The sequence below is a fragment of the Toxotes jaculatrix genome, chromosome 2, assembly GCF_017976425.1.
Source record: "Toxotes jaculatrix isolate fToxJac2 chromosome 2, fToxJac2.pri, whole genome shotgun sequence".
Lineage (NCBI taxonomy): Eukaryota > Metazoa > Chordata > Actinopteri > Toxotidae > Toxotes > Toxotes jaculatrix.
In genome coordinates this window covers 30,745,688-30,770,687 of record NC_054395.1, presented here as the reverse complement: position 1 = coordinate 30,770,687, position 25,000 = coordinate 30,745,688, and the positions used below count along the sequence as shown (strand labels likewise).

Here is a 25,000-nt window from a genome sequence, read left to right as displayed (position 1 = left end):
GTTTCAGTGTGTTCAGGTGAACTGGGACACACACACACACACACACACACACACACACATTCCTGTGTCCTGAGTCGAGTTCAGACCTGTAGCTTCTGGCCTGTTTCAGATCGATAGTTTAAAGCAGTGTGAGTGCCGGCTGCTGCTTGGTGTCTGTGACGGGACACAACTGACAGACTCTGACTCCATCACTGCAGCACAGAGTCACAGGACATCCATGTTTTCTGACTCAGTCAGGACGGGATCTTCCTCTGACGTTCCCTCTGTTCAATGTGAGTCATAATAAATGTAAGAAAAATCATTTGAGCACGAGCTCGTTGGTTTTCACTGCTACACAAAGTATCAGTGGACAGAGACCAGGAATCTGAATAATTCACTCTGAGGGGGAGGGGGTGTTACTCTCTCCTCTACCATACTCCCAGTCTGCTCCCAGTCTGCTCCCAGTCCTGGACTCTACAAACCAACAGATCTTGGTCCTGTAGCTGGGACTCTGCACAGGACGCCGTCTCAGGAGGAGCAGGTCAAATTCACAACAGTCAAAGATCCAGAAGTTCAGTCCAAAAACTCCGGATCCAACATGAACACGACGTCCACATGATGTCAGCAGGACATAGGTACAACGTAAACATGACGTAAACATGATGTAAACATGACGTAAACATCCACACACTGAGACGAATAATCATCAAACACACTGAGGATGTTCATCACTACTGATTTATATTAGAGCTGTAACACACGCGCGCACACGGGATGATGAAAGGCTGCAGCTGCAGACAAAGAGATGCAAATACGGAATTTAAATATTCAAGACGAAGAGTTTTGTGTGCGCGCGCGTGTGTGTGCGTGTCCTCTGCCTGCCCTCAAACCACAACATGGACGCAGGAGCTCATCTACACACTGTAACACACACACACACACACACACACACACACTGTAACACAGTCACGAACGGAGCACTTTCACGGTTTCGTGTGTCTGATCCTGTGTGAAGCTGCTCGGTATCATCGCTGTGTAACTGTGACCTGCGCTTCAACACAATCACACAACAAACACGCAGAGCGCAGACACGGTTCAGCGGCTGTGGATCCGAATCCAGGATCAGTTCACTCACTGTGAAAACCTGCCGAGTCTGAGCCACCGCGGCCGGGCTTCAGGCTCCCTCAGACACCCGGTGCTCAGCCGGTGCTCAGCCGGTCCCCGGCGCGTCCTCATCCGGTCCCCAGCCCGTCCTCGGCGCGTCCCCAGCCGGTCCCCAGTCGGTCCTCAGCGCGTCCCCAGCCGGTCCTCGGCGCGTCCTCAGCGCAGCACCATCCGCAGCGGGAGCGGCTCCGCTCTCAGGTCCAGTCCCGCTGTAAAGTTGCTCTGCTGCTCTGCTGCTCAGTGAGACGCGGAACATCAGTGTCTCACAGTCAAAGCTCAAACTGCAGAGGCACAACAGCTACTTCCGCTCCGCTGTTTCAAAATAAACTGTGCTTACAAAATAAAAGCCCTGCAGGACACTCACTTGGAGAAAATAAGAGAAATCAAAGCCTCACATCAAACCAGATCACCCAGGCTGCTCCAAGAGCTGTTGTTGTTGTTTTTGTTATTATTTATGTATAGTATTATTTTTGTTGTGTGTGATGTAATCACGTGAGATGGAACATTTTAACAGTCATTTGTTTATTCATTCATCTTTTCAGATGCAATGGACAGGATGTGGTTTTATTTTGAAAAAGTTCATATCCTATTAAACTGCAGGAGCTTGATTCTCTGTCTCTGCCTATCTCTGTCTGTCTCTGTCTCTCCCTCTATTCAGATCTATTTCCTGTTTTTATTCTGTCCACACTGTACATGTTTAAAACAGACCTTTATTTTGGTAGTTGATGTGATCCACCTCACACTGATGAATGTTTGACATTAGCAGAACAATAGACCCCCCCCCCCCCCCCCCCCCCCCCATTCACATTCAGACTTGTCCTGCATTTGTCTCCACAGCAGCAGGACACAGGTCCACACAGACCCTGCAGGGATCACTTCACACACACATCTCAGTCTGATGCATCACGTGTCCCTGACGTCGCTGACATACGTGTTAAAGCCATGGAGGAGAATCAGAATCAGACCTGAGTCCTGCACTACGAAGCAGGATCCGAGGTTAGTCAGATAACTTCAGGTTTAACTGTCACTGGAAACACTGAGTCATTGTTCCTACAGGATCCCGACAGGGACAAAAGAGTTTCCAGTAAAGTGCTGAGTAATGAAGAGCGTCAGGTCTGTCTGTAGGTGAGTGGATGGTTTTTCATGTGTTCACTCTGCTTTCCAAACAAACAGAGGGAGAGTTTCTCACTGAATAACTCCAGCTTCACCTGAACACAGATTCTTTACCGGGACAGAATTCCTGATGGACTCTGACTCCATCACTGCAGCTCAGAGTCACAGGAGGAGACTCATGTTGTTTCCATCTCACCTGGTTGAATCTCACCTGTGGATGAACTGTACCTGAGTTTACCTGCAGGTGTCACCGTTTCCTCTCACATCATATTCAGCTTCATTCACGTTTCCTGTAATGAACACTCAGCCTCAGAAAGTCAGGACGTGTTTGCAGAGACACACTGAAAACCTGGGGAACTGAATTAATACCACGGGAATCAAACTACTGACTCCTCCAGACCGCAGGCTGATGACAGAGCAGAACTTTACTCTTGAAGATAAAAATAAGAGAAGCCACAGAGTGATTACAGAGCTCAGCCCAGCTCAGCGTCTCTCCACAGCTTCAACTGTCAGAGTCTCTGCAGTGAAGCTGCTCTCTCTCTCTGTTTAATCACTACTGTCTCGCCCTGAATTAAAAGCCAGCGCTCAGCGGACACTCTGATTGGTCGCTGCTGAGTGAATGTTCCCATGGAGTCGTCTAACCACATGAACTAACCCTGAGGCTTTTTTACCATTCATCCATTCATCGGCCATTGAGCTTCAGATTCTTGTCAACACTGAAGTAAAGTAGCTCAGCGTTACACAACATGGACACAACATGCTGTCATGGTTACCAGCAGGCTGGACAAACTGGACAGACACTACACGTCCTCCATGTGTGAAACCAGACAGCCCAGCACAACGAGCCATGATCTGACCTGGGAACAGTTTGTCATCCAGCTCCTTCCTGTTTTTGCTGGTGTTTGTTGTGTTGTCTTTGTGTCCTTTACATGTGTCCACTGCTCTGTCCTTTAAACACACTAAGAGCGGAGGAGACCTGAGTCCAACACACCCAGGACGTGTCTTCGTTATCTGGTTTCACTGGACCATGAAGCAGGTTCTCACCTGGTTCAGTTCTCTGTGGGTTTACCTGCTCTGAGCTCGGTCATGTGACAGAGGCTGAGGTTCATTACAGGAAACATGAATAAAGCTGAATATGATGTGAGAGGAAACGGTGACACCTGCAGGTAAACTCAGGTACAGTTCATCCACAGGTGAGATTCAACCAGGTGAGATGGAAACAACATGATCACATGACCAGAAGAGTCAGACCAAAGCAGCGGAGAGAAGAGAAGGAGCTGATGTGTGAGCTGGACTCTGTGGGACCAGGACCCTGTGGGACCAGGACCCTGTGGGACCAGGACTCTGTGGGACCAGGACTCAGTCTGAACTCTTTCTGACATTTTCATCTGATATTAAATGTGTCATTGAATCTTTGGTCTGAAGCACAGATCATTATCACATTATAACGTCACTGTGCTTCAAAAGTTAATGATTATTTTGAATATTATTTAGTTTCATGTCATTTTCATTTTGCTGTTGTGAAACTTTCTGATTTGTCTTTTTGTTTTGATTTATTATCTGTTTGCTTTTGTTCTGTTTTCTAGTTCGTCTTCAACTTTCTGTGATTCATCTTTTCACGAGGCGAGAAGACGTGACGCCTCCGGCTCCAGGCTCCGCCCCCGGCTCCAGGCTCCGCCCCTCACCTGAGTATTTCCTGTAGGTGAGAACGCGTGTCACGCGGATCATCTCCAGCTCTGTGCTGCATGTGTGCAAGGAAAATGCATCAAAAGTTCATTTGTGAAAACGGCTTTAGCTGTTTCTGAGGAGCCTCTAAATATTTTATCACTTCATCTCATCTCTCAGGTTATTTTTCATCATTTCATCCTGCTCTGGAGTCTGTGAGAACACACTCACTGTTCAGGTGAGATGATGTGACTACCTGGGAATGTGTGGGAGACTCTTCTTCTCTCATTGGCTCTGAACGACGTGTCAATAAAACAAAGTGACATGAAAAAATAAAACGCAGAGAGGAAGGGGGAATAGAGGATGAAGGAATGAACCCAGATTTAGGTGGGGGTGGGGACAGAGCTGAATATGAAACCTGATAGAGTCTGTCACGTCACGTTAGCGTCTCTGTCAGCGTCTCTGTCGGTGTCCTGTTCTCCTGTGTGTTTGTCCTTGGTCTTGATCGTCTTGCTGATGGTTGAACTAAATGTGTAAGACGTTGGATCTGTTCAAGGTTCTGATCATATTTATAATCACAGTGAAGAGACGGTGGAGAGGAGGTGTCCACGCCCCTCTACCCTCCATCAGGTGAATGCATGTTTGTTGAGTGATGTAATAACACAAAGCCCATCTGAGCAGTCTGCACACCCAACATTTCGAACGCCGAGGGACGTCCCCGCCGTGGTCATCACCCGCGCTTCATCACACACAGGGCTCATATCAAGTAAACAGTGGTGCTAACAGTGGTGCCAGTAGCCCAGAACGCTAGCTCCATGATGGTTGATGTAAAACCCTGTGAACGTCTTCACTGCTGAAAGAAACTCAGCTTCACCTTCTTACAGCCTCAGACTCACACGGACGTCTGCTCCTCCGACACCATGCTGCATCCGAAACCAATTCAACGTTTTCTGCAACTCAACATGATGTCATCGGCGAGTTGTTGCATTGGCCAATTACACAAGTGGACGATCAGACTGAAGACGCCCACAGGAAGAAGAATGTTGTTTAGCATGAACCTGCTGTTTACTGACAAACTGTGAACATGGAGGAGAAATTCATCACCACCATGATTTCAGAGCTGTACGTCACCACTGCGCAGCTGTGCAGCATTTCACTGGTCTTCAAATAAAAAACGTTTTCTGCTGGTATTTGTGTTAGCACCATGGCTAACTATAACATTAACAGATTCCAAACTGGCCCTGTGCAGTAGCTGTGAACTGACGGACTCATGGTGATTTACTGCGCCGGGTCTCAGGATTCTGGTGTTGTTACACAAGCAATCTGTGTCGTGTTTCTGTGCTTCTCTGCTTCTCCAGCTCAAATGTCTGATGAGCTGCTGTTTGATGTTGTGACAACAATGTCCTGCAGCTGGGACAGGTCCTCACAAAGACACTAGAACAACACACACACACACACACACTGATTCTTTCCAGAGAAAACACATTAACTATTGATGAAACTGCTGCCTCTGTGCCTTTGAGCCAAACACACACTGATACACACAACTGCACCTGAATGTATGTGTTACAGTGTGTGTGTGTGTGTGCTGAGGATGAATGTAGGTCAGGCAGCAAATTCTCCGCATGGCAACAATGTAGAAAATCCCAACTGTGAAAACCTGCATCTGATTGGTCGAGAGCTCCAGTCAGGCAGCCAATAACCTTTCAACCCCCAGGGCACTGAATGTGTGTGCGTGTGTGTGTTACAGTAGACTCTCTCACACACTGAAATACGGCGTGGCGTTCAGGTGACATGACAGTGACATCACAGATACAGCAGGTGAGAGTTACAGACCCAGTCCTGAATGACTTTCACTACAACTCCCAGAGAGCTCTGCTACAGGAAGCATCCAATCGCAGAGCTTCAGAGCCTGTTGCCGTGCAGCTAATAGAGAAGTCAGAGTTTATTTCTGTCAAACCAACGGAAAAATTCACACGTTTGGACCAAATCTTGATCAAACCAGCAGCTGCTCACCTAATTATCAAGAACCTGTGATGTCACAGCTCTGGACTGAGGCATCCCCATAGCAACAGCTGCTGAGGCTCATGGGTACTGTAGTTCTTAAAGCCACAGCACAGACCAAACCAAGTCTAAAACAGGACAGAGGGTGGATGACAGAGCAGGACACGGATCGGTTCCTGCTGGTTCTCAAATGTAGGATCAGTGGAGGAAAACAGGAATGAATCTACATCTTACACTTTGCAGAGCACAGAGCGAAGTTCTCTGATAGGCTGTTCGTTAGTGAAATGCATCCTGGGAGACGTATTTTCTAACGCAGTCGTTCATCTGTCATTCGGATGATTGATGCCTCCTTACTGAACATGGAGAAAATCACTGGGCTCTTTTATTTCCTGTTTCCTGACCCTGAACTCACCACAGACCGGAACAAGAACCTGTGGGTTCTGATCTAGGATCGTTCTGGAAATAAGACAATGTCCAACAACAGCTGTGGCTTTGCTCAGATCTGTGGGTGAGTGAAGCCTGCTGTCCATGAGAGCACGAACCAGACTGTCGCTGCAGGAACCCTGATCCAGATTCCTGGGTACTGTCACAGGAGGGAGACTGATCCTCCTCGGATCTTAGAGATCTGAACGACGGCTTCAGTTAATGTGAGAAAATCCTGACAGATTAAATTAATCTGTGTAAACTGAGAGTTGATGAATGAACACAGTCACAGAGCCGCTCCTGAACGCATCACGCCGACTCCTGAACGCATCACGCCGACTCCTGAACTCATCACGGCGACTCCTGAACGCATCACGCCGACTCCTGAACTCATCACGCCAACTCCTGAACGCATCACGCCGACTCCTGAACGCATTACACCGAGCCCAGGTTTCATTTTTCTTTACAGACGAGAGGACGTGACTTCATGGATCCCACTGTATGAGCCTGTAATGCTGAGCTCTTCATGACACTGTCATGTCAGTCAGGTGGAGTTTACCTGCGGCAGATCTCAGACCTGTGACGTTTGTCTTTGCTGAGCAGTAAACAGTCGACAGCCCAAACAACAACAACACGACAGAGAAGGCGAAACGGGTTTCCCAGCTTCTGTGGGACGAAGTGAAGCAGAGACAAAAACCTGCAGCAGCTGAAATATTCCTTATGAAGCAGCAGGGTCATGTGACGTCTGCCTGCTCTCTGATTGGCTGATTGCCCCTCCTTCCTGACAGACTGAGACAGAAACCGGTTTTATTTACACTGTAAATCATGAATCAGGATCACGATTCAGTTCCAACACCTTCAGTGATCGACCTGGAAAACCTGAGGCTCAGGCTTCGCTCTGCTCTTTGCAAACACAAGACGACAAAACGTCCATTTAATAAATTTTCTGACTCTCGGTCAAATCACATGACCTTCATCAGCCGCTGCGCTCGTCAGATGCAACTGGAAATAAAGTTAATGACCAATCGGTCGATGAGGAAACAAACTCTAAGAAACTGCAGAGAACAGAGCTGAAACCTCCCTGTTCACAATCAGTCGTTTCATCGCCTGACCAATCAGTGTCTCCGTCTCTTTACACCTGACCAATCAGCGTCTCCGTCTCTCTACACCTGACCAATCAGCGTCTCCGTCTTTATACACCTGACCAATCAGCGTCTCCGTCTTTATACACCTGACCAATCAGCGTCTCCGTCTCTCTACACCTGACCAATCAGCGTCTCCGTCTCTCTACACCTGACCAATCAGCGTCTCCGTCTCTCTACACCTGACCAATCAGCGTCTCCGTCTTTATACACCTGACCAATCAGCGTCTCCGTCTCTCTACACCTGACCAATCAGCGTCTCCGTCTCTCTACACCTGACCAATCAGCGTCTCCGTCTCTCTACACCTGACCAATCAGCGTCTCCGTCTCTCTACACCTGACCAATCAGCGTCTCCGTCTCTTTACACCTGACCAATCAGCGTCTTCGTCTCTACACCTGACCAATCAGCGTCTCCGTCTCTCTACACCTGACCAATCAGCGTCTCCGTCTTTATACACCTGACCAATCAGCGTCTCCGTCTCTCTACACCTGACCAATCAGCGTCTCCGTCTCTCTACACCTGACCAATCAGCGTCTCCGTCTCTCTACACCTGACCAATCAGCGTCTCCGTCTTTATACACCTGACCAATCAGCGTCTCCGTCTCTCTACACCTGACCAATCAGCATCTCCGTCTTTCTACACCTGACCAATCAGTGTCTCCGTCTCTCTACACCTGACCAATCAGCGTCTCCATCTTTCTACACCTGACCAATCAGTGTCTCCGTCTCTCTACACCTGACCAATCAGTGTCTCCGTCTCTCTACACCTGACCAATCAGTTTCACTCATGGATCGTGCACTAAAAGTGTGTCATTGTTTTTCGTCCGACTGTCGACCTTAACTGCCGGTACTTTGACCCCTTTACACGCGCGCGCGTTCGTACTTCCATCTTTGTGAGGACACTCACTGACCTAAACCTGATCCTAAAACCAGGTCTGAACCCTCGAACAGGCCTTTGAAAGTGTGAGGACAACACGTCCTCATCTTGTAAAGTCTATAACTCAAACTGGTCAGAGATGGACATACAAGCACACACTCCCTCACAAACACACAGACAGACACACACACACGCACGCTGTGAAGGCACGTGGCGCAGGGTGGAGAAACGGTCACAATAACAACAAAGCTGATGAACAGGAAGTTCCTGGTTTCTCATCGTCACATTAAAAGCCAGTTTTCTGAAACTGTTGGATCCGGTTCAACAGGAGTAAAATTCACCAAACTGCGGTCAGATCCGAGCTGTTTGCTGCCGCGCTGCAAGGCGCGTTTCAGGGCAGAGGAGCCTCCACAGAAACAGCACAGCCGCGTAAATAAAGCGACGATGATTCTCATTTATATCATTCATGCGTTTATTCATTGAGCCGAATCACAGAGAAGCTTGAGACGGTTTAAGGGAACCGTTCACTTGTCTTCTCTTCTCTGTCCGCTGATGCCGACGAACCGAGAAACCAGGAAACGACCACATTTTAAACGGAGTCTGGCCTGCGGGTCCCTCCAGGCTGCAGGGACCATGGTGACCTGTTTGTTGGTGTCGGTGTGCTACAGATCTCCTACCTGGACCACCTGCGGGCCTCTGTCCGCTCTCTCTCCACCTCCGCGTGCCTCCTCCGTCACATCATCCAGGATGCAGCGCACAGTCGGACCTGGAGACACGCTGCTCCGTCAGCTGATTGTCTCGCGCTCCCCACCGCGCTGTCTCACACCAGGTGTGATCGATGATCTGACTTAACGATTGGTTGATGACGCTGATTGTCGCCTCGTGCAGCCGCTCGGGATCAAACGGGCTGATGACGCTGATCGATCATCACGGATCGATGATCTGATCAGACGATCATCCTCCTCCTCCTCCTCATCGACACAGCTTCCTGCCTGTGTTCAGACTGAATGAAGCTCCATCAGCACCACGAGGCGCGCTCACAACATGGGGCGGACACGCGCACGTTCACGATTGCCTCTTTGCGCGCGCGCACAGACGCAGACTGCGGTGTGATCTGCTGCGAAGTGGACACGGGGTCTCCGGCAGGTGGCAGCTGAGGAGCGCGGGCCGAATGACTGAACTATGTTCGGAACGGAACGTTTGGAGGAAAATCAACAACAACAACAACAACAACAACACTTCCCCAGCTCTGGCACTCACCTGAGCTCCGTCACACTGACTCACGCTCACATCTCCAACCTGAGCTCAGAGCCGATCTGTCCGGGTCAGCCTGCTCCCTCTGACCAGAGTCTCATGAATCACATGTTCCTGATGAACGCACATTCCTTCCAATTCCAGGCTCATATTTCTGACCAAAGTATTCAGTTTAGCTCTGAGACGTTTCAGTGAAACAGTATTTCATTGTTTACAGTGTGAGGCAGCATTTCCATTTTAAACTCCTGTTAACGAAGGTTTTCCCTGAAAATCACACAGAAAACCAGAGTCTTTGTTTCAGACTCTGAGACTCAAAGAGCGAAAACATCCTAAAAACACAGCATGACACAATAAACACAGCAAGTGCTGCCTCTGTGACACTGGGACTACAGGACTTTTACCTGACCTGTACTGGTTCCTCTGCTCGGGTACAGGCCTCGGGTACAGGACCTGAGTCTTCCTGTGAGTGAAGCTGAGTCCGGACTCTCTCTGACAGGAAGTGGACTCCACACTACCGGTAAAAAATGCTCTAAAAATCTTTATTGTTCCAGAAAATATTCACAAACAGGTTTGTTTTTCAGAGGAGTGCTCCGTCACAGCAGGCGACAAACACGTCAACCACTGCAGAAACAGAAACCACAGAAGAAAGAACTTCTCTTACGTTTATAAGAAAAAAAAAGCTACACAAAGAAAATAATTTACATCAGATCTGGTTTAAACTGCGGCCCCTGAAGGCAGTGTGACCTTTGACCTTTAAAATGATGTTTGCCAGACAGCTACAACTCCAACTGAAATGCCGTAGACACCTCTGCCTCGCTGTATCCATGACAACCAAAAACACTATACGAACCGCATCCTCATTGGTCGATACTGTACACAGCTCCTACAAGTCCTTTTATTTCCTGTGGGACAGGAAGCTATCAGAGCCCCGCCTCCTCCTCACAGTAATCAGCTGCTGGGTGGAGCTTAAAGACACTGGTACCCAATAACAGTCCTCAGCAGGTGGCAGACTCCTCCTATTGGTCAGTTCTGAACTTCTTTGGTCCGACAGGTTTACTGAAAGCAGAAGTGTTAACGACCTTTAAAGGAACATGTGACTGATTTTTCCACAGCAGTTACACACCTGAGTGAGTCACTGTCAACAACATCAACAGCTGTCAGACGCCATTCAGGACTGATTTCTGTCTAATGATTTTTATTAGTATTATTATTAAGTGGAACCTGAGCTGTGCAGTTTCTTTTGCTATGTGGAGTTTTTCATTATGTCTTCAACATGAGTCTCAGTCTTCAGAGGGTCCCAATGCTGTGGAAGACGTCATGCCTCGTCCCTGTACCGAAGACACCGCGCCCTAGCGACCTCAGAGATTACAGGCCTGTTGCACTGACGTCACACATCATGAAGACTCTGGAGAGACTCATCCTGGAGCAGCTCTGGCCTATGGTCCAACCATTTATGGACCCCCTTCAATTCGCCTACCAGCCCCGTCTCGGAGTGGACTACCTGACTGGCAGACCACAGTACGTACGCTTGCAGTGCTGTACGTCGGACAGGGTGGTCAGCAACACCGGGGCTCCGCAGGGGACCGTCCTCTCTCCCTTCCTCTTCACTCTCTACACCACAGACTTCAGCTACTGCACAGAGACCTGCCACCTTCAGAAGTTTTCTGACGACTCTGCTGTAGTAGGATGTATTTCAGGTGGTGATGAGAGTGAGTACAGGACGGTTGTAGACAACTTTGTCACATGGAGCAAGATAAACCACCTGCAGCTCAATGTGATGAAGACAAAAGAACTGGTGGTGAACTTGAGGAGGACCAAGGCTACAGTGACCCCTGTCAACATTCAAGGGGTCAATGTGGACATGGTGGAGGAGTACAGGTACCTGGGGGTGTACCTAGACCACAAACTGGACTGGTCCAAAAACGTGGACACTGTTTACAGAAAGGGACAGAGTCGTCTCTATTTTCTGAGATGGCTAAGGTCCTTTAACATCTGCCGAACGATGCTGCGGATGTTCTATGAGTCTGTGGTGGCCAGTGCCATCCTGTACGCTGTTGTCTGCTGGGGCAGCAGCCTGAGGGTGAAGGACACTAACAGACTCAATAAGATCATCAGGAAGGCCAGCCATGTTGTAGGAGAGGATCTGGACTCACTGAACACAGTGTTGGAGAGGAGAATGTTGTCCAAAGTTAGGACAATATTGGACTCTCCTTCACACCCCCTCCACCATGTGCTGATCCATCACAGAAGCTCGTTCAGCAACAGACTTATTGTTCCACGCTGCACAACAGAGCGACACAGGAAATCATTCCTGCCTGTCGCAATCAAACTTTATAACTCTGGACTGTAAGAATCACGGACTCATGTATACTGTGTATACTTCATTTTTAAATCAACCACAAACCTCATGTACATATTGTAAATATTAAAATATTAAGATGTCTTATTTTTTCTATTTTTTGTATTATTTGTTCTGATTCTGATTTTGTCTTATTTTGAAATGTCTTGTTTTCCACCTCATGCTGCTCAATGTGCCTTAAACTGTCCCCGAGGACAAATGAAGTTCTCTGAATGTGAACGTGCAGAGACTTCCTGTGTCTCCGGATATGAAACTACATAAATAAAAGCCGTCACAGCTGTCGGATCAGAGACTCACTGGGCTAACGAGCAGCTCGCTGCGATCTTCAGGACACGAGGAGCTGAACGTTTCTCACGGACAGACTCCAGAGAGGAACCGTACAAGAAGTGGAACTTAAACCTGTCCTCAGCCTCTCTGGAGGAGGACAGGCTGAGAATGAGGAGTGAGGACGAGCTCTTCAGTTAAATGTCCTCAGACTGTGAATTTCTTCTGGCTGATTATGAAAAACCTGAGCTGCTCTTCAGGAAGAGAAGGAAGACGATTTGGTTCGGCTGTTAAACCGCCTTATAAACCGAGGGACGGACACTGTGTGCAAGACGTGAAAGTACAATACAACAGAAAACAAAAATATAGACACGGTAAAACGTAATCTTCTGTCTGTCAGAGAAAATGATCCTTTCTTACGACTCAGGAGAAGCTGCTGGTCTCTTCACTGCTGGTTTGGCATCTTTACTGGTTTCTACAGGAGAAAACACAAAAACATCGTCACACACAAACGTGCGCCAGCCTCCTTTTCGTCTTTACGTTCTAACTCTGCTGCGTCAGGGTCGCAGCCGTCGAACCCGTGTGGCGGCTGCAGGTTTCCTGGTTATTATTCTCACCTTGTAACCACCGGACCTGCGTCGCCGGCCCATAGCCCTTCTGGTTGCGAGCGGCGATGCGGAAGATGATGGCAGGCTTGGTGGTGTGGTCGACGTGGGCGCTGGCGAGGCTGGAGGCCCGGACCAGGCACGATGAGTTGGGACCGCAGTAGACCCTCATAAAGGCCAACTGGACGGGACCAGAACCTGAACCGCTGGAGGTGGCCCGGCTGGACCGGATGGCCAGGTACACTGAGTACTCTGTGATCTTCCCTGATGTGACGGCAGGAGGCTCCCAGGTCAGCTGAGCTCCGCCCACGTCCTGCAGACCCAGAATTCAACATTCAAACTTCAGCAGCTGCTCAGAGATTTCTCCTCACGGTGGATCGGACGCTGCTCCCGACCCGTCACAGAGAACTGCTACATGTAACTGCACATTTCACAGCGGCGTTCCAAACAGGAAGTGTCTCACCTTGCTGATCCTGATGGCGCAGGGCGCTCCAGGGAAGCCAGGCAGGCACGTTTTGAATGCCAACACCTCGGAGAACGCTCCGCGGCCACAGATATTGATCCCAGCAACACGAAACTTATAGGCCGTCCCCGGCTGCAGCTCCACCCTCCTCATCTTACTGTAGTCAGGTACCACACCTGAGTCGTCCTGCTGGGACAGGTCATCATTCACAAACACGTGATCAATAACCACCACGTCTGACTCATCCTACCAATAACCAATCAATAATCTGATCAAAGATATCAGTGAGTAGAAAGTGAAAGTAGAAACTGTGATGAGGAATATGAGATGAATTCTATAGGTGCTTTTATTTTGAAGAGGTTGCTGTGATAAACAGCTGATTGGTTTATTGATTAACTGCTTGGTGACATCATCATCAAAGATCATTCAGATAAATCAATCGCCACACGAGGACCAGCTGTTCACAAGACAGCAAACTCACGTCGGCCATGTCGTCCTCGTACGGGACGTAGAAATGAGAGACCACCATGTTCGTAACCTTGACAACGCCGACATCACACCACCGACTGTCCGTCACCGAAGACTTCACCTGGACGGCCTGCTGCAGTACACACACACACACACACAGTTAGCATGTCGTCAGCATGTCGTCGGCGTGTCGTTAGCGTGTCGCTGCCTGTTGGTGGCAGCCTGCAGCGCCGCGTCTCACCCCTGCAGCTGCTGCGATGCCATTGGTCGTCTCAGTCACAACCTGAATCTTAGCCGGACCGGCTGCCAGAGGAGGGGTGGGGCTGAATGTGCTGGCCAATCGGGCGACAGCGCTCGTTACCGCCAATGATGTCAGCTCATGCCCGTTACTCTCTGCTGCAGGATCATTGAGGCTGTCTGCTGGAGCAAGGCCCTCTGGGAAACAAAGCAAGGTTCAGAAAACTGTACTGAACACAGCAGGAGGACGCCGCACAGCGGAGCTGCAGCTGGTCCTGGTCTGAGACAGGTGGAGGTGTGCTGCTGCCACACCGAGGAGGGAACCTGATCGGTGTTCTACCTGTGGGCACGTGGCCGTGCTGCGGTTCCGCTTCTGCTGGTTCCGGTTGGTCGGGGACGTCCCGCAGCTGCTGCCACCATTGGACCGGAGCTGCCAGTTCCTGCTGCGTCAGGACAATGGGGACGGGCCGCTCCGCCGACCCCTCTGCTTCACCTGCAGACACAGACACGGTGAGGCCTCAGGACAAGTCTCCGTCCCTGAGTGGCCCAGACTCAAACCCCATGGAACACAGGAGACACACGAGTCAGAGACGTGAAGGTTCAGACACAGTGAGACGGAGCCGGAGCTTCAGACTGAAGGATGAGACGAACTGTCCCCAGCATGGAGGGGCTGTGTGTGTGTGTGTCAGTGTGTGTGTGTGTGTCAGTGTGTGTGTATATCAGTGTGTGTGTATCAGTGTGTGTGTGTCAGTGTGTGTGTGTATCAGTGTGTGTGTGTATGTCAGTGTGTGTGTGTGTATCTGTGTGTGTGTGTATCAGTGTGTGTGTATCAGTGTGTGTGTGTCAGTGTGTGTGTATATCAGTGTGTGTGTATCAGTGTGTGTGTGTCAGTGTGTGTGTATATCAGTGTGTGTGTGTATCAGTGTGTGCGTGTGTGTATCTGTGTGTGTGTGTATCAGTGTGTGCGTGTGTGTATCTGTGTGTGTGTATATCAGTGTGTGTGTGTGTATCAGTGTGTGTGTGTGTGTGTATCAGTGTGTGTGTGTGTATCAGTGTGTGTGTGTGTGTGTATCAGTGTGTGTGTGTTACCGTGTCCTGCCTGCAGCACTGCGTGTATTGTCGCCTGCTGAGCTGCATCCTCTGTTACCATGGTAGCAACCAGCTGATCAGGGGTCAGCCCCGTTGTCACCATGAGGGTTGTTGTCCCGGAGACCACCTCGCCTCTGTCCCCTTCTGATGACATCAGCTCCTGAGGAACATCACTGTCTGGAGTCCCCACCTGGGGGTGAGGGGGGAGGAGGGGGGTGGTATGAGCCGATGGTTCACTTCTCAGTGCACCTGTGTGTGTTACCTGTGTGTGTTACCTGTGTGTGTTACCTCTGTGTGTACGTACCTGTGCTGCTACGTCGCTGCCCTCCACATGAACCTGCAACATCGATGCTGCTGGTGACATCACAGCCTCTGATTGGCTGTCTGTCTGCACAGACTCCTCCCCTTCCTCTGCAGCTGCTGTCACCATAGTGACAGCCTGTGCCTCCGCCCTGTCCTCTCCAACCAATGAAGAGACCTCCTGCAGTCACACACACACACACACCATCAGCATCATCCCTTCTGTGTGAGTGAGTGTGTGTGTGCATGTGTCACTTACAGGTATGGATGGTCCAGGTGTGGGCGTAGCCTGTGTAACCATGGTAACAGCTCTGCTCTGACTGGCTGTGGTGGAGGAGGTGAGGTCAGAGAAGGAGGTGGGGTCCGTGGAGTGTCCCTGCAGACCATCTCCACCCTGCTGAGCTGGAGACACAGAGGACTAGGAATGAGGTCACTTCCTGCTGACTGTACCTGGAGCACCTGAACCCGCAGCCAGTCGGAGCAGACGCGAGCCGATGAAGCGTGAGGGACACGGTGGGACAGATCCTGTCAAAGATCACGTCCCTCTGACCCACACACGAAGGCCGGTGCGACCACAGCCGGACCAGTGGGCGTCGCGCCCTCAGCTGTGTCTGCTCAGGCACAGTCTGAATCATTACAGAGATCAGAGGTGGAGCTGGTTAACTGCCGCCGCCGCCGCAATGCCGTCTGTGCTCCGGCTGTTGGGATTCTGGCTGTGACACATGAGTTTGTCACAGGTGTGTCACCTGACTACAGGCGGGGCCACAGACTGGACCTGAGCCACAGACTGGACCTGAGCCACAGCCTCGGGCAGCAGAGCAGCTGACCGGAGACATAAACGTGATCGTCTGTCCTTCCGGTGGTATCTGCTGTGCTTAAACTGGCAGTGTGTTAGAACTGGACTGGACCAGTACACAAACTGGTTCTGAAGATCAGAAAGAACACAAATGTGTTTCAGTAAAAAAGTTCCCACCGTGTCCCTTATAAGGTTCTGTTCTCCAGGTCATCAGCAGATTACCTGTAGCTGTGGTAGCAGTGTTGGTGGTTCCTGTCTCATGAGTCTCACACGGTGGGTTTGAGCAGGTGTTTCTCCCGTTCAGAGTGACAGCAGGTGGAGGAGGAGCCTGCTGAGCTGAAGGCTGGAGAGAGCTCACCTGAGGAGGAGGGAGGATGACCTGCAGGTGAGTCTGTCTGTCTGTAGATCAGTTTCTACAGTGATTGGTCGAGCTGGGTCACATGGTGCAGCTTCCTCTTCATCTAATGGTTTCCAGCTCACCTGCAGCTCTCCACTCATGCTGGCGGGGGAGATGGTGGCGGTGTTGGTGGTGCCGGTGTCGTGAGTCTCACAGGGCGGGTTGGAGCAGACTAGCGTCACTGCAGCATCATCACAGTGACATCATCAACACACCTGATTATATCTACAGGTACACTTCATCAGTTTACTGCACAGTGGCAGTGGTACTGCAGTGGTAGTAAGTCAGTCTTAGTAACAGGTGTAGTTGTGGTACCTGTAGCACCTGACGTGTCTCCAGCCTCTCCTTCTGTAGCAGTAGCAGTAGTAGTAGCAGTACTTGCAGACTCCTCTGAGGTAGGAGAAGCCATGATGGAGATGGGTAGATCCTGGACCAGTGGCTGAGCCTCTGCTCCACTGGGAGTCGTGATCAGAGTCACCTGCAGAAAACACAGTATTACTACAATACTACTGCAATACTACAGTGCAGAGTTCCATATTACTCCAGTGTACTGCAGTATTAGTATCAGTAGCTGCTGTCAGATAAGCTGCAGTCTGACAGGTTGTATTTTACCTGCTTGGGTCCTGCCACAGCAGAGGTTGCCTTGGTAACCTGGCCGGCCAGTGTAACAATGGTTGCCAGGGTGGTGATGGGTGTTGCCAGGGAGGCACTGGCAGCAGCGACAGCTCCACCTGCCACTGTGGTGGAGACACTTCCCGTTACTGTCCCCAGACTGGACACACCTGCAGAGACAAAAACACAGACACACCTGAGATACGCTCACACACACCTGTAGGAGTCAGTCCAATCAGAGACATCATGATGTGTTCCTTGTGACAGGTGTGTCAGTGCAGGACCTCCTGTGGCCTGTTCCAGTGGAGATACGCTGTCTTACCTGAAATAAAGAACACCTGACCAGTGTTTACCTGTGTTTGCCTTGACGACCAGCGTAGTGATGGTGGGCTTGGAGCTGACAGCTCCCGGTGACACCAGTCTGACTCCACTCATCGGGACGGTTCTGAGGATGGTACCAGGTGTACCTGGATCCCCTTTCAACAAAACCTGCACACAAACACCCACAAGCATATCAGCTGAGATGGAACAGGTGGAACACCTGTGCACACTGACAGCGCTTCACCCAGAGACCAGACCCGACCCCAGAGGCTGACCCCTGACCCCCAACCTGGACCCCAGAACCTGAACCCAGAGCCGAAGCACTTCAGGTGACAGTGGCAAGGAAAAACTCCCTTTTACAGTCTGTGCGGTTTAACATGTGTTGTCTGCATGTTAGCTGCGTGTTGCCTGCGTGTTAGCTGCGTGTTGCCTGTGTTAGCTTCGTGTTAGCTTCGTGTTAGCTGCGTGTTAGCTGCGTGTTAGCTGCGTGTTGCCTGCGTGTTGCCTGCGTGTTAGCTGCGTGTTAGCTGCGTGTTAGCTGCGTGTTGCCTGCGGGTTGCCTGCGGGTTAGCTGCGTGTTGCCTGCGTGTTAGCTGCGTGTTGCCTGCGTGTTGCCTGCGGGTTGCCTGCGTGTTGCCTGCGGGTTGCCTGCGTGTTAGCTGCGTGTTGCCTGCGGGTTGCCTGCGTGTTAGCTGCGTGTTGCCTGTGTTAGCTTCGTGTTAGCTGCATGTTAGCTGCGTGTTAGCTGCGTGTTGCCTGCGTGTTGCCTGCGTGTTAGCTGCGTGTTGCCTGCGTGTTAGCTGCGTGTTAGCTGCGTGTTGCCTGCGTGTTGCCTGCGGGTTAGCTGCGGGTTAGCTGCGGGTTAGCTGCGTGTTGCCTGCGGGTTAGCTGCGTGTTGCCTGCGTGTTAGCTGCGTGTTGCCTGCGTGTTGCCTGCGTGTTAGCTCCGTGTTACCTGTGTGACCCCCTGCTGAACACCTGCAGTGATTTTGGGGACAGTGGTGATGATCTTTCCTACAGCTCCAGGAGTCACCACCTTGGTGGTCAGGATGGTGATTGGGCTGTTACCACCTGCAGGAGGAGGGGCTTCACTCAGTCAACCATCAGATCAAAAACAAAAATCCGCTCAGGTGTTCAGGACTGCGCCGTTCCTGTACCTGACCCCCCCTGCAGAGCAGACACTGGGATGGTCTTGATGATGGTAGTTCCAGGTTTGGAGGCTGCTGGGGCGACGCCCCGGATGGTGGGTTTGGTCAGTGTAGTCTGTTTACCGTCTGCTGACGTCACCAGCTTCAGGATGGTTCCTGCTGGGAGAGCGCCCTTTGTCTGAAACAGACAGGGACGGGTTAACATCTGTCAGGAGTCAGCGTGAGCAGAAACCAGTGGACGTCAGTAAGCGCCACCTGGATGATCTGGGTGATGGGACTGCTCCCAGCCTGACCAGTAACTGCTCCACTCTGAACTGGTTTAGTCACCACCTTGCCCAGGTTGCTGATCTGAAACAGAGGCAGGAGCGACGTCACGAGGTCTGTCGACATCCACACACAGCTGTGGTGTCAACCAAGTGGCATTACTCACCAGAGCCCCGCCTCCTCCCACGCTGAGTGGACTGCTAACGAGAGTGATGGTCTTTGTGACTCCACCCACCACTGTGGTGACCACCTGAGTCTGCTGGGAGACTGTCACCGTGCCCGACTTATGGACAGCGATGATCGGTCTGCTGGGGGTCCCGGATGTAGAGACTGCTGAGTCTCCACCCCCCTGTGAAGCAGCTGTCTTTAACATCCGAGCGGCCGGGTTGCTCACCTGAGGCAGAAAAAAACAGGTGAGTCTTCCTCATGCTGTTTGTGAGGCAGGAGACAGAACCATGTATCGTATCGCGGTCGGAGTATAACATCAGAAACATGTCCAGCAGGTCTCAGCTGGTCTGAGCAGGAGGACGAGGAGCCTGTGTCCATGGATGTTCTTAATTTATGTTGATGAAAAGACGAGAAGGAAACTGCCAAGAGGCTTACAGCAACATTAGAGGAGCGATGAGACGAACATGACAAACTGTGTAAACCTCTGCAGACAGCTGCAGACTCTGTGTACCATGGCGACAGGAGCGGACACTTGGACCGGCAGACTGCTGGATCCCGCACTGACAGCCACCGTCTTCACAGTCGTGGCTCCCGCAAGGACATTCATCGCTGTCGTCGAAGACGGAGGGATCTTCTGAGTTGCTGCAGCTGCCAATGCCGCCATGCCACTCATCTGAGGACTGCCGCCTACTGGCTGAGAGCAGACAGACAGGGGGACAAACAGGGGAACCAAAGTTGTGAGTTAAAAGTCAAAAATACTATTTTGACAAAAACGTTCCACTGTAAAGTCCAACGGGCTCGAGTTCTGACGTGATCTGCATACCGTCCCCTGTCCAGCCCAAGCAGGTACCATCATACGGACACCTGCAGGAAGTGTTGGAGCAGCAGCTGGGAATATGGGTGTGGCCTGTCTCACTGTGATGATGGATACTCCACCCCCTTCACTTGGAGCTGCTGCCACCTTCAGGACAGCTGCAGAAACACAGAAGACAGGTGAGAAATATTCAGATCTTCCTGTTCTGTTAGCTGTAGATGCACCTGTGCAGGTGTGTAAACCCACCTGATGCTTTGGCAGCAGCTGCAGATGGGCTTCCAGGTGCTGAGGCAGTGGGGGAGGGGACCTGCGTGATGCCAGACAGCGGGACGGCCTGGTTGACTGGTGCCACGGCGATAGGTGTGGCCGTGGGGACGGAGCTGGAGGCAGGTGAGGTGGTCGCAGGTGTAGCAGGAATATCGTACTTCTGCAGCTGCAGCAGGTAAGTGTCCGCGGTCTGCGACGGCCCCCAGCTCACCTCCAGAGATGACGTGTTGGCCCGGACCAGCTGCACCCGGGAGGGAGCACAAGGACGCTCTGAAGTGAGACAGACAGGTGACGTCTTCTGTGTTTCCTGCTGCTGTCTCTGTGGAGCTGCTCTCAGCGTCTTTAACAGCGCTGGACTCACTCACCTGTCTCCAGGTACCAGAGGTCCTTGCAGCACACCTGGTTGTTCCAGGCCTTCCTGTATCCATCTCTGCCGCTCCAGATGTAGAGTCTGGAGTTGATGGCCACGCTGCAGTGACCCGCTCGAGCTCTGGGGACGTTCTCCTCCAGACTGTCCATCAGGACCGTCTCCCAGCACATGGTGTCTGAGCAGAGAGGCAGGTGAACAGGTAATATTCAGCGTCATGGTCCTGAGGTTGCTTGTGTGTGAACAGGGTTAGGGTCTGTGTGAATGTGCGTCCCCACACTGTAAACCAGGCCTGAAGTGTCCTCTCACACCGTCCCTGTGGAGTTTTTCTGGTTTCACCTGAAGCCACCGATGTTCACACTGTGCTGTGGGGACACGCACACACTGAGCTGTGGTGTGTGTGTGTGTGTACCCAGGTTGAGGCAGCCCAGTGTGTTGGTACACTTCCACTCCTTCTCATGACTCGCCACTTTAACATCATCCATCACCAGAGGAACCCAACCTCCAAACACATACATCCTGACAGAGGGGGAGACAGAGGGGGAGACAGAGGGGGAGACAGACAGGCAGTGAGAGTCCGCTCTAAAGGTCAGATCAACACCTGCACTAACAGGAGGCATGCGTGTGTGTGTGTGCGTGTTACCTGTTGTTGATGGCGGTGGCAGAGTGCAGGCTGCGGGGGAGGGGGGCGGTTCCACTGAGGGCTGGTTTACTCCAGGTCAGAGAGTCTGTAACATCATCAGAGCAGGAGCCAATCAGAGGTCAGTACAGGTTAGCGTAGACCACTCGTCACAGTCAGACAGCTGTAGCTGTCTCACCTGTGCTGAGCGCGCCTCACCTATGTCGAGGACCCACAGATCTCCCAGTCTGCAGCCGCTCATCCCTCCGTAGATGAACAGTCTGCTAGCTCTGCGGCCACTCGCCACCACGGCCGTGTGACTCTCTCTGGGGGGCGGAGGCTGACCCAGCGTCACTGGGATTTCCCAGCCGACCACACTGGAGCCCGGACGCAGCTCAAAACAGTACAGATCATTCAGGTACCTGAGAAGGGTCAAAGGTCAGTCAGGTCTAAAACCGGAGGCTGTCAAAGTCCAGACGCTCAGACCGCTTCAGATACCTGAGTACACCTGTCTGATGTGTCCCACCTGGGGATGTTGTTCTTGGGGTCCTCGCTGTCATTGGCCAGTCCTCCAAACAGGTAGCAGCAGCTTCCAATCAGAGAGAAGCTATGTCCGAGGCGAGGGCAGGGGGGCGGGCCGCTCTTCGGAGCTTTGGCCTTCAGACGTTTCCACTCCCAACGACTCACCTGAAGCAAAGAGGACATCTAAACAAAGGCAGCACGTTCTCAGGTGGATCTCAGACCAACACACCTGATCAGACCTGAGACCTGCTGAACAGGAAACAGCAGAGCAGTGACCGGCCTCTCTCTCTGTCTCTGCAGTTCCATGTTACATTTGTATTAATACTTTAACATTTAAATAGAATTTTTAAAAAGAAAATGATGAATTGGAAAGTTTAAGTTAAGTTTATTCCTTTATTACCCCCAGCTGGGGCAATTACTCAGAGGGCTGCCTACTAAAGTGCCCAGGGAGATGGGGTGGATGGATGCCCTGCTGAGGGGCACCACAGCCATGGGGTAGGGGGGGCGTGTCCTTCTTTTTTCCATGTTGGATCATGTAAAGGAATCTGCTGTGTATAATGAAGCACTGCAGGCTCAGGACCAGTGACAACCTCTCATTGTAGCCCCGCCCCTTGCAGTGACATCACTCACCTGCAGCTCGTACAGGTCGTTGCTGTATTTACCGTACTCCACCATCCCTCCGAACACCAGCAGCCTCGTCCCATCACACACGAAGCCGTAGGAGGCACAGCCGGGGGGGATGTCACCGCGGACCGCAGGGATGAACCACTGGTTGGTGGCTGGTGGGGGCACCGGGTCAGACAGGTTACAGGTGTACTTCATTAAACCACAGATTGACACACACACACACACCTCTCAGGTTAAAGTGTGTCTCCAAGCCGCGAACTGGACTGCGAGCGACTTCCTGTTCTATTGGTTCTATTACTTTACCTGTGTGACTACCTGATGGCCATATTTCTGTTTTCGTGTTATCTTGTTACCATGTTGGTTTTAGCTTTAATTTTCGTGTTGTTTGTATGTTACTTTTACATTGATTTTTCACGGAATTTCCCGCGGTCTCCATGTTTTTTGCTGCTGTAGCAGGGGGCGTGTCTCTGTGACGACACAAGTGTTTTCAGTAAAAACGCGCCATTTTTGTCCGTGTTTCTGCCAGAGCTGCAGTTAGCAGTTAGCTTCTAGCAGCTAGCAATTAGCTTACCACTAGCCTGCAGAGAAGCTGCAGGAGTTATCCTAGCAGGCTAAATAACCGTCGGTTTCATTCATATCCGCAGAACAAAATCACAACACACGCTAACTTAGCTTTGTAGCAAAGTTAGCCGAATCAAAACGTAGCAGGGTTAGCATTAGCATCTGTAACTTCACACAAACCCACATTTAACTTAACCGTACCGAGTCACAGGCCACAGTTACCCTTGTACCTGTGTTGTAAACGTGAAGCTCATCCACGATCCCCTCGTTCCCTCCGCCGAACACCACCATCAACTCCTTAATGGCCACAGCTCGGTGACCGTGCCGGGGCCGCGGCACCGGGCCGGTCCAGCCCCCAATACGCTTCCAGCGGGGCTGCTGCACCGGGAGGGTCGCCGTTTCAGATGCCATGACGCCGGTGTCCGGATCCCCTCCTCCAGGTCCTTAATGAGGGAGAAAAATCCACGTTCAGCCCAAAGTGGTGTCAAATTTTTTAATTGTCTCCCGCTCGCTAACAGCACGGGCTTAGCGTTAGCCCGCTAACTAGCTCCGTGGCTAACTAGCCTGGGCTAACTCTCAGGGCAGTGATCAGCGTCTGACCCGGGGCCGGTAACGTTTATTAGATACCGACGAACCGGCTTCCGTTACAGACCCGGACTTAAGAACCGGCTTCTAGCACAGATTCAACCAGTGGTTCAGAGACGGACCGCGGCACTGTTGCTAGATTGCAGACTGCATCGAACAGTCCGATATTTTAGCCGGTGAACTCTGCGCGGAGTCGGTAAAAAGCCGCCGGTAGCTGCTTAGCCTAACACACATAGATCCAGCGGCGAGTGAGTGCCCTGCGCGGCTGCTCCATGCACCGATGTGAGGGACAACTGTGGAGGCTGTGAGCCGCTGTTAAATATGCAGAGCTAAGGGGCTGTGCGCCGGGACGGGAGCCACCATCTTAATGCTAACAGCAACCAAACTAACGGCTAACGTTCAACACAGCGACTGTCACCGTTTAAACAGAACAAACAGAAAACTGACGGATGACTGGGTCTGTGCGAGGGTCAACACCTGTTTATCACCACGACGAATGTAACTCAACACCTTTATCACTGTGAAGCCGATCAAAGAGCGGCCAGTATTTACAACCTGCAACTTTTATTATTTTAATTCATAGGAACATAATGAAATAGTGGGACCTGGACCAATGGATGGATCACTGAGGGGTCAGGGGGGCGCTGGTCCGGAAGTTAATTCCACCACACTGAGTGTGAAAAAAATAATTCATTATTAATCAACTGAACACAGTGAAACGACTGAATGACCTGGAAATCTCAGAGGAAGAACTGTGTCAAATATGTGAAATGCAGCAGACAGAGTTCTGCTAAAGAACCTTACCGTCAGGACCAGGAGAACCACGGTCACATTATGTGCAGCTGCACTAAACTAAAGCCGTTCTAAGGCAATTTCAATACAAATGTAAAATATACTACAATAATAATATTTAACAGGAAGTTGTTATAAAGGTGGCTTGAAATTCCAAACGTTCACTCCATGGGTAAACAGACCTGCTCTGACAGGAAGAGACGAAAGGTGGAACATTTACATGAAATGAGTTGTTGAACAAGTGATGGAAATGCGGAATAAACAGAAAGAAGAACATATATGTCGAGTACCACATGACAACTGTTTATTTGTGTCAAATCTGAAAAATCTGTAAAATTCAAAGTGTTAAAAAAATGACATTTCATTACAGTAAATAATCATGGTTGTAGTCATTGTGTCTGTTTGCGGTTGTTGTCTCTTTGTAGTCATCTGATTAACTTTCCAGTCACTTTAAACTGAGCCTCTGGTGCAGGGGCCCTAAACCCTGGGGCCCCGCTCATCCATGCTGATGAGGGTGTGGTACCGTCGAGCTTTGGTGCTGCCTCACAGGAGGAGCGCTGCAGTGACGAGGCAGATTCTGGAGGAACGTCCAACCAGACAACAGGTAACGGATTCAACAAATGTCTGAAATCTGTGACACAGCGCCGCCTGCAGGTCATGGTACAAACATCAGTGTGCGAGTGCATCAGACTGAGGTCCCATCATGTGTGAGTCGGTGAATGAAAGCATCAGT

At 51.0% G+C, this 25,000-nt stretch overlaps 3 protein-coding genes across 5 annotated transcripts in view; all 3 read right to left on the bottom strand.

Moving 5' to 3' along the window:
- ccdc120a (coiled-coil domain containing 120a) overlaps positions 1–9,360 on the bottom strand; it is an 18,955-nt gene extending 9,595 nt beyond the window's left edge. Inside the window, exon 1 of one of the 2 annotated variants that reach the window (XM_041053525.1) lies at positions 9,047–9,360. The gene's annotated coding sequence lies outside the window, so the exon portion shown is untranslated. Of the gene's footprint in view, positions 1–1,114; positions 1,358–9,046 lie in introns of those variants that run through there. The other variant, XM_041053517.1, reaches the window with a different exon arrangement.
- An 860-nt stretch (positions 9,361–10,220) lies between these two features.
- Positions 10,221–23,927, bottom strand: hcfc1b (host cell factor C1b). Its single transcript, XM_041053504.1, has 29 exons — positions 23,121–23,927; positions 22,333–22,481; positions 21,707–21,867; positions 21,400–21,602; positions 21,205–21,289; positions 20,974–21,080; positions 20,560–20,739; positions 20,174–20,464; positions 19,937–20,085; positions 19,625–19,807; positions 19,112–19,339; positions 18,937–19,029; positions 18,691–18,859; positions 18,489–18,604; positions 17,567–17,702; positions 17,214–17,383; positions 16,917–17,079; positions 16,685–16,782; positions 16,427–16,562; positions 15,668–15,810; positions 15,413–15,589; positions 15,109–15,298; positions 14,360–14,512; positions 14,024–14,217; positions 13,796–13,915; positions 13,315–13,503; positions 12,864–13,164; positions 12,667–12,721; positions 10,221–10,679 (listed from the first exon to the last, which is right to left on the bottom strand). The coding sequence occupies exons 1-29, from the start codon at positions 23,299–23,301 to the stop codon at positions 10,640–10,642; spliced, it is 4,560 nt and encodes a 1,519-aa protein (XP_040909438.1). The 5' UTR covers positions 23,302–23,927; the 3' UTR covers positions 10,221–10,639.
- Positions 23,928–24,549: 622 nt separating this feature from the next.
- Positions 24,550–25,000, bottom strand: part of irak1 (interleukin-1 receptor-associated kinase 1) — a 9,741-nt gene continuing 9,290 nt past the window's right edge. For both annotated transcript variants that reach the window (XM_041061472.1, XM_041061481.1), the window contains one exon: positions 24,550–25,000. This exon is cut by the window's right edge and continues 69 nt beyond it. In XM_041061472.1, coding sequence (XP_040917406.1) covers positions 24,996–25,000 — 5 coding nt within the window. In that variant the 3' untranslated portion in view covers positions 24,550–24,995.

Bases quoted from the DNA above. Each gene is read 5' to 3' on its own strand.
- hcfc1b (XM_041053504.1), bottom strand. From the start codon at position 23,301: ATGGCATCTGAAACGGCGACCCTCCCGGTGCAGCAGCCCCGCTGGAAG. The intron at 21,081-21,204 runs GTAACACGCACA...CCCCTCTGTCAG, and splicing joins GCCACCGCCATCAACAACAG to GATGTATGTGTTTGGAGGTT. The intron at 20,740-20,973 runs GTACACACACAC...CTCTCTGCTCAG, and splicing joins ACTGGGCTGCCTCAACCTGG to ACACCATGTGCTGGGAGACG.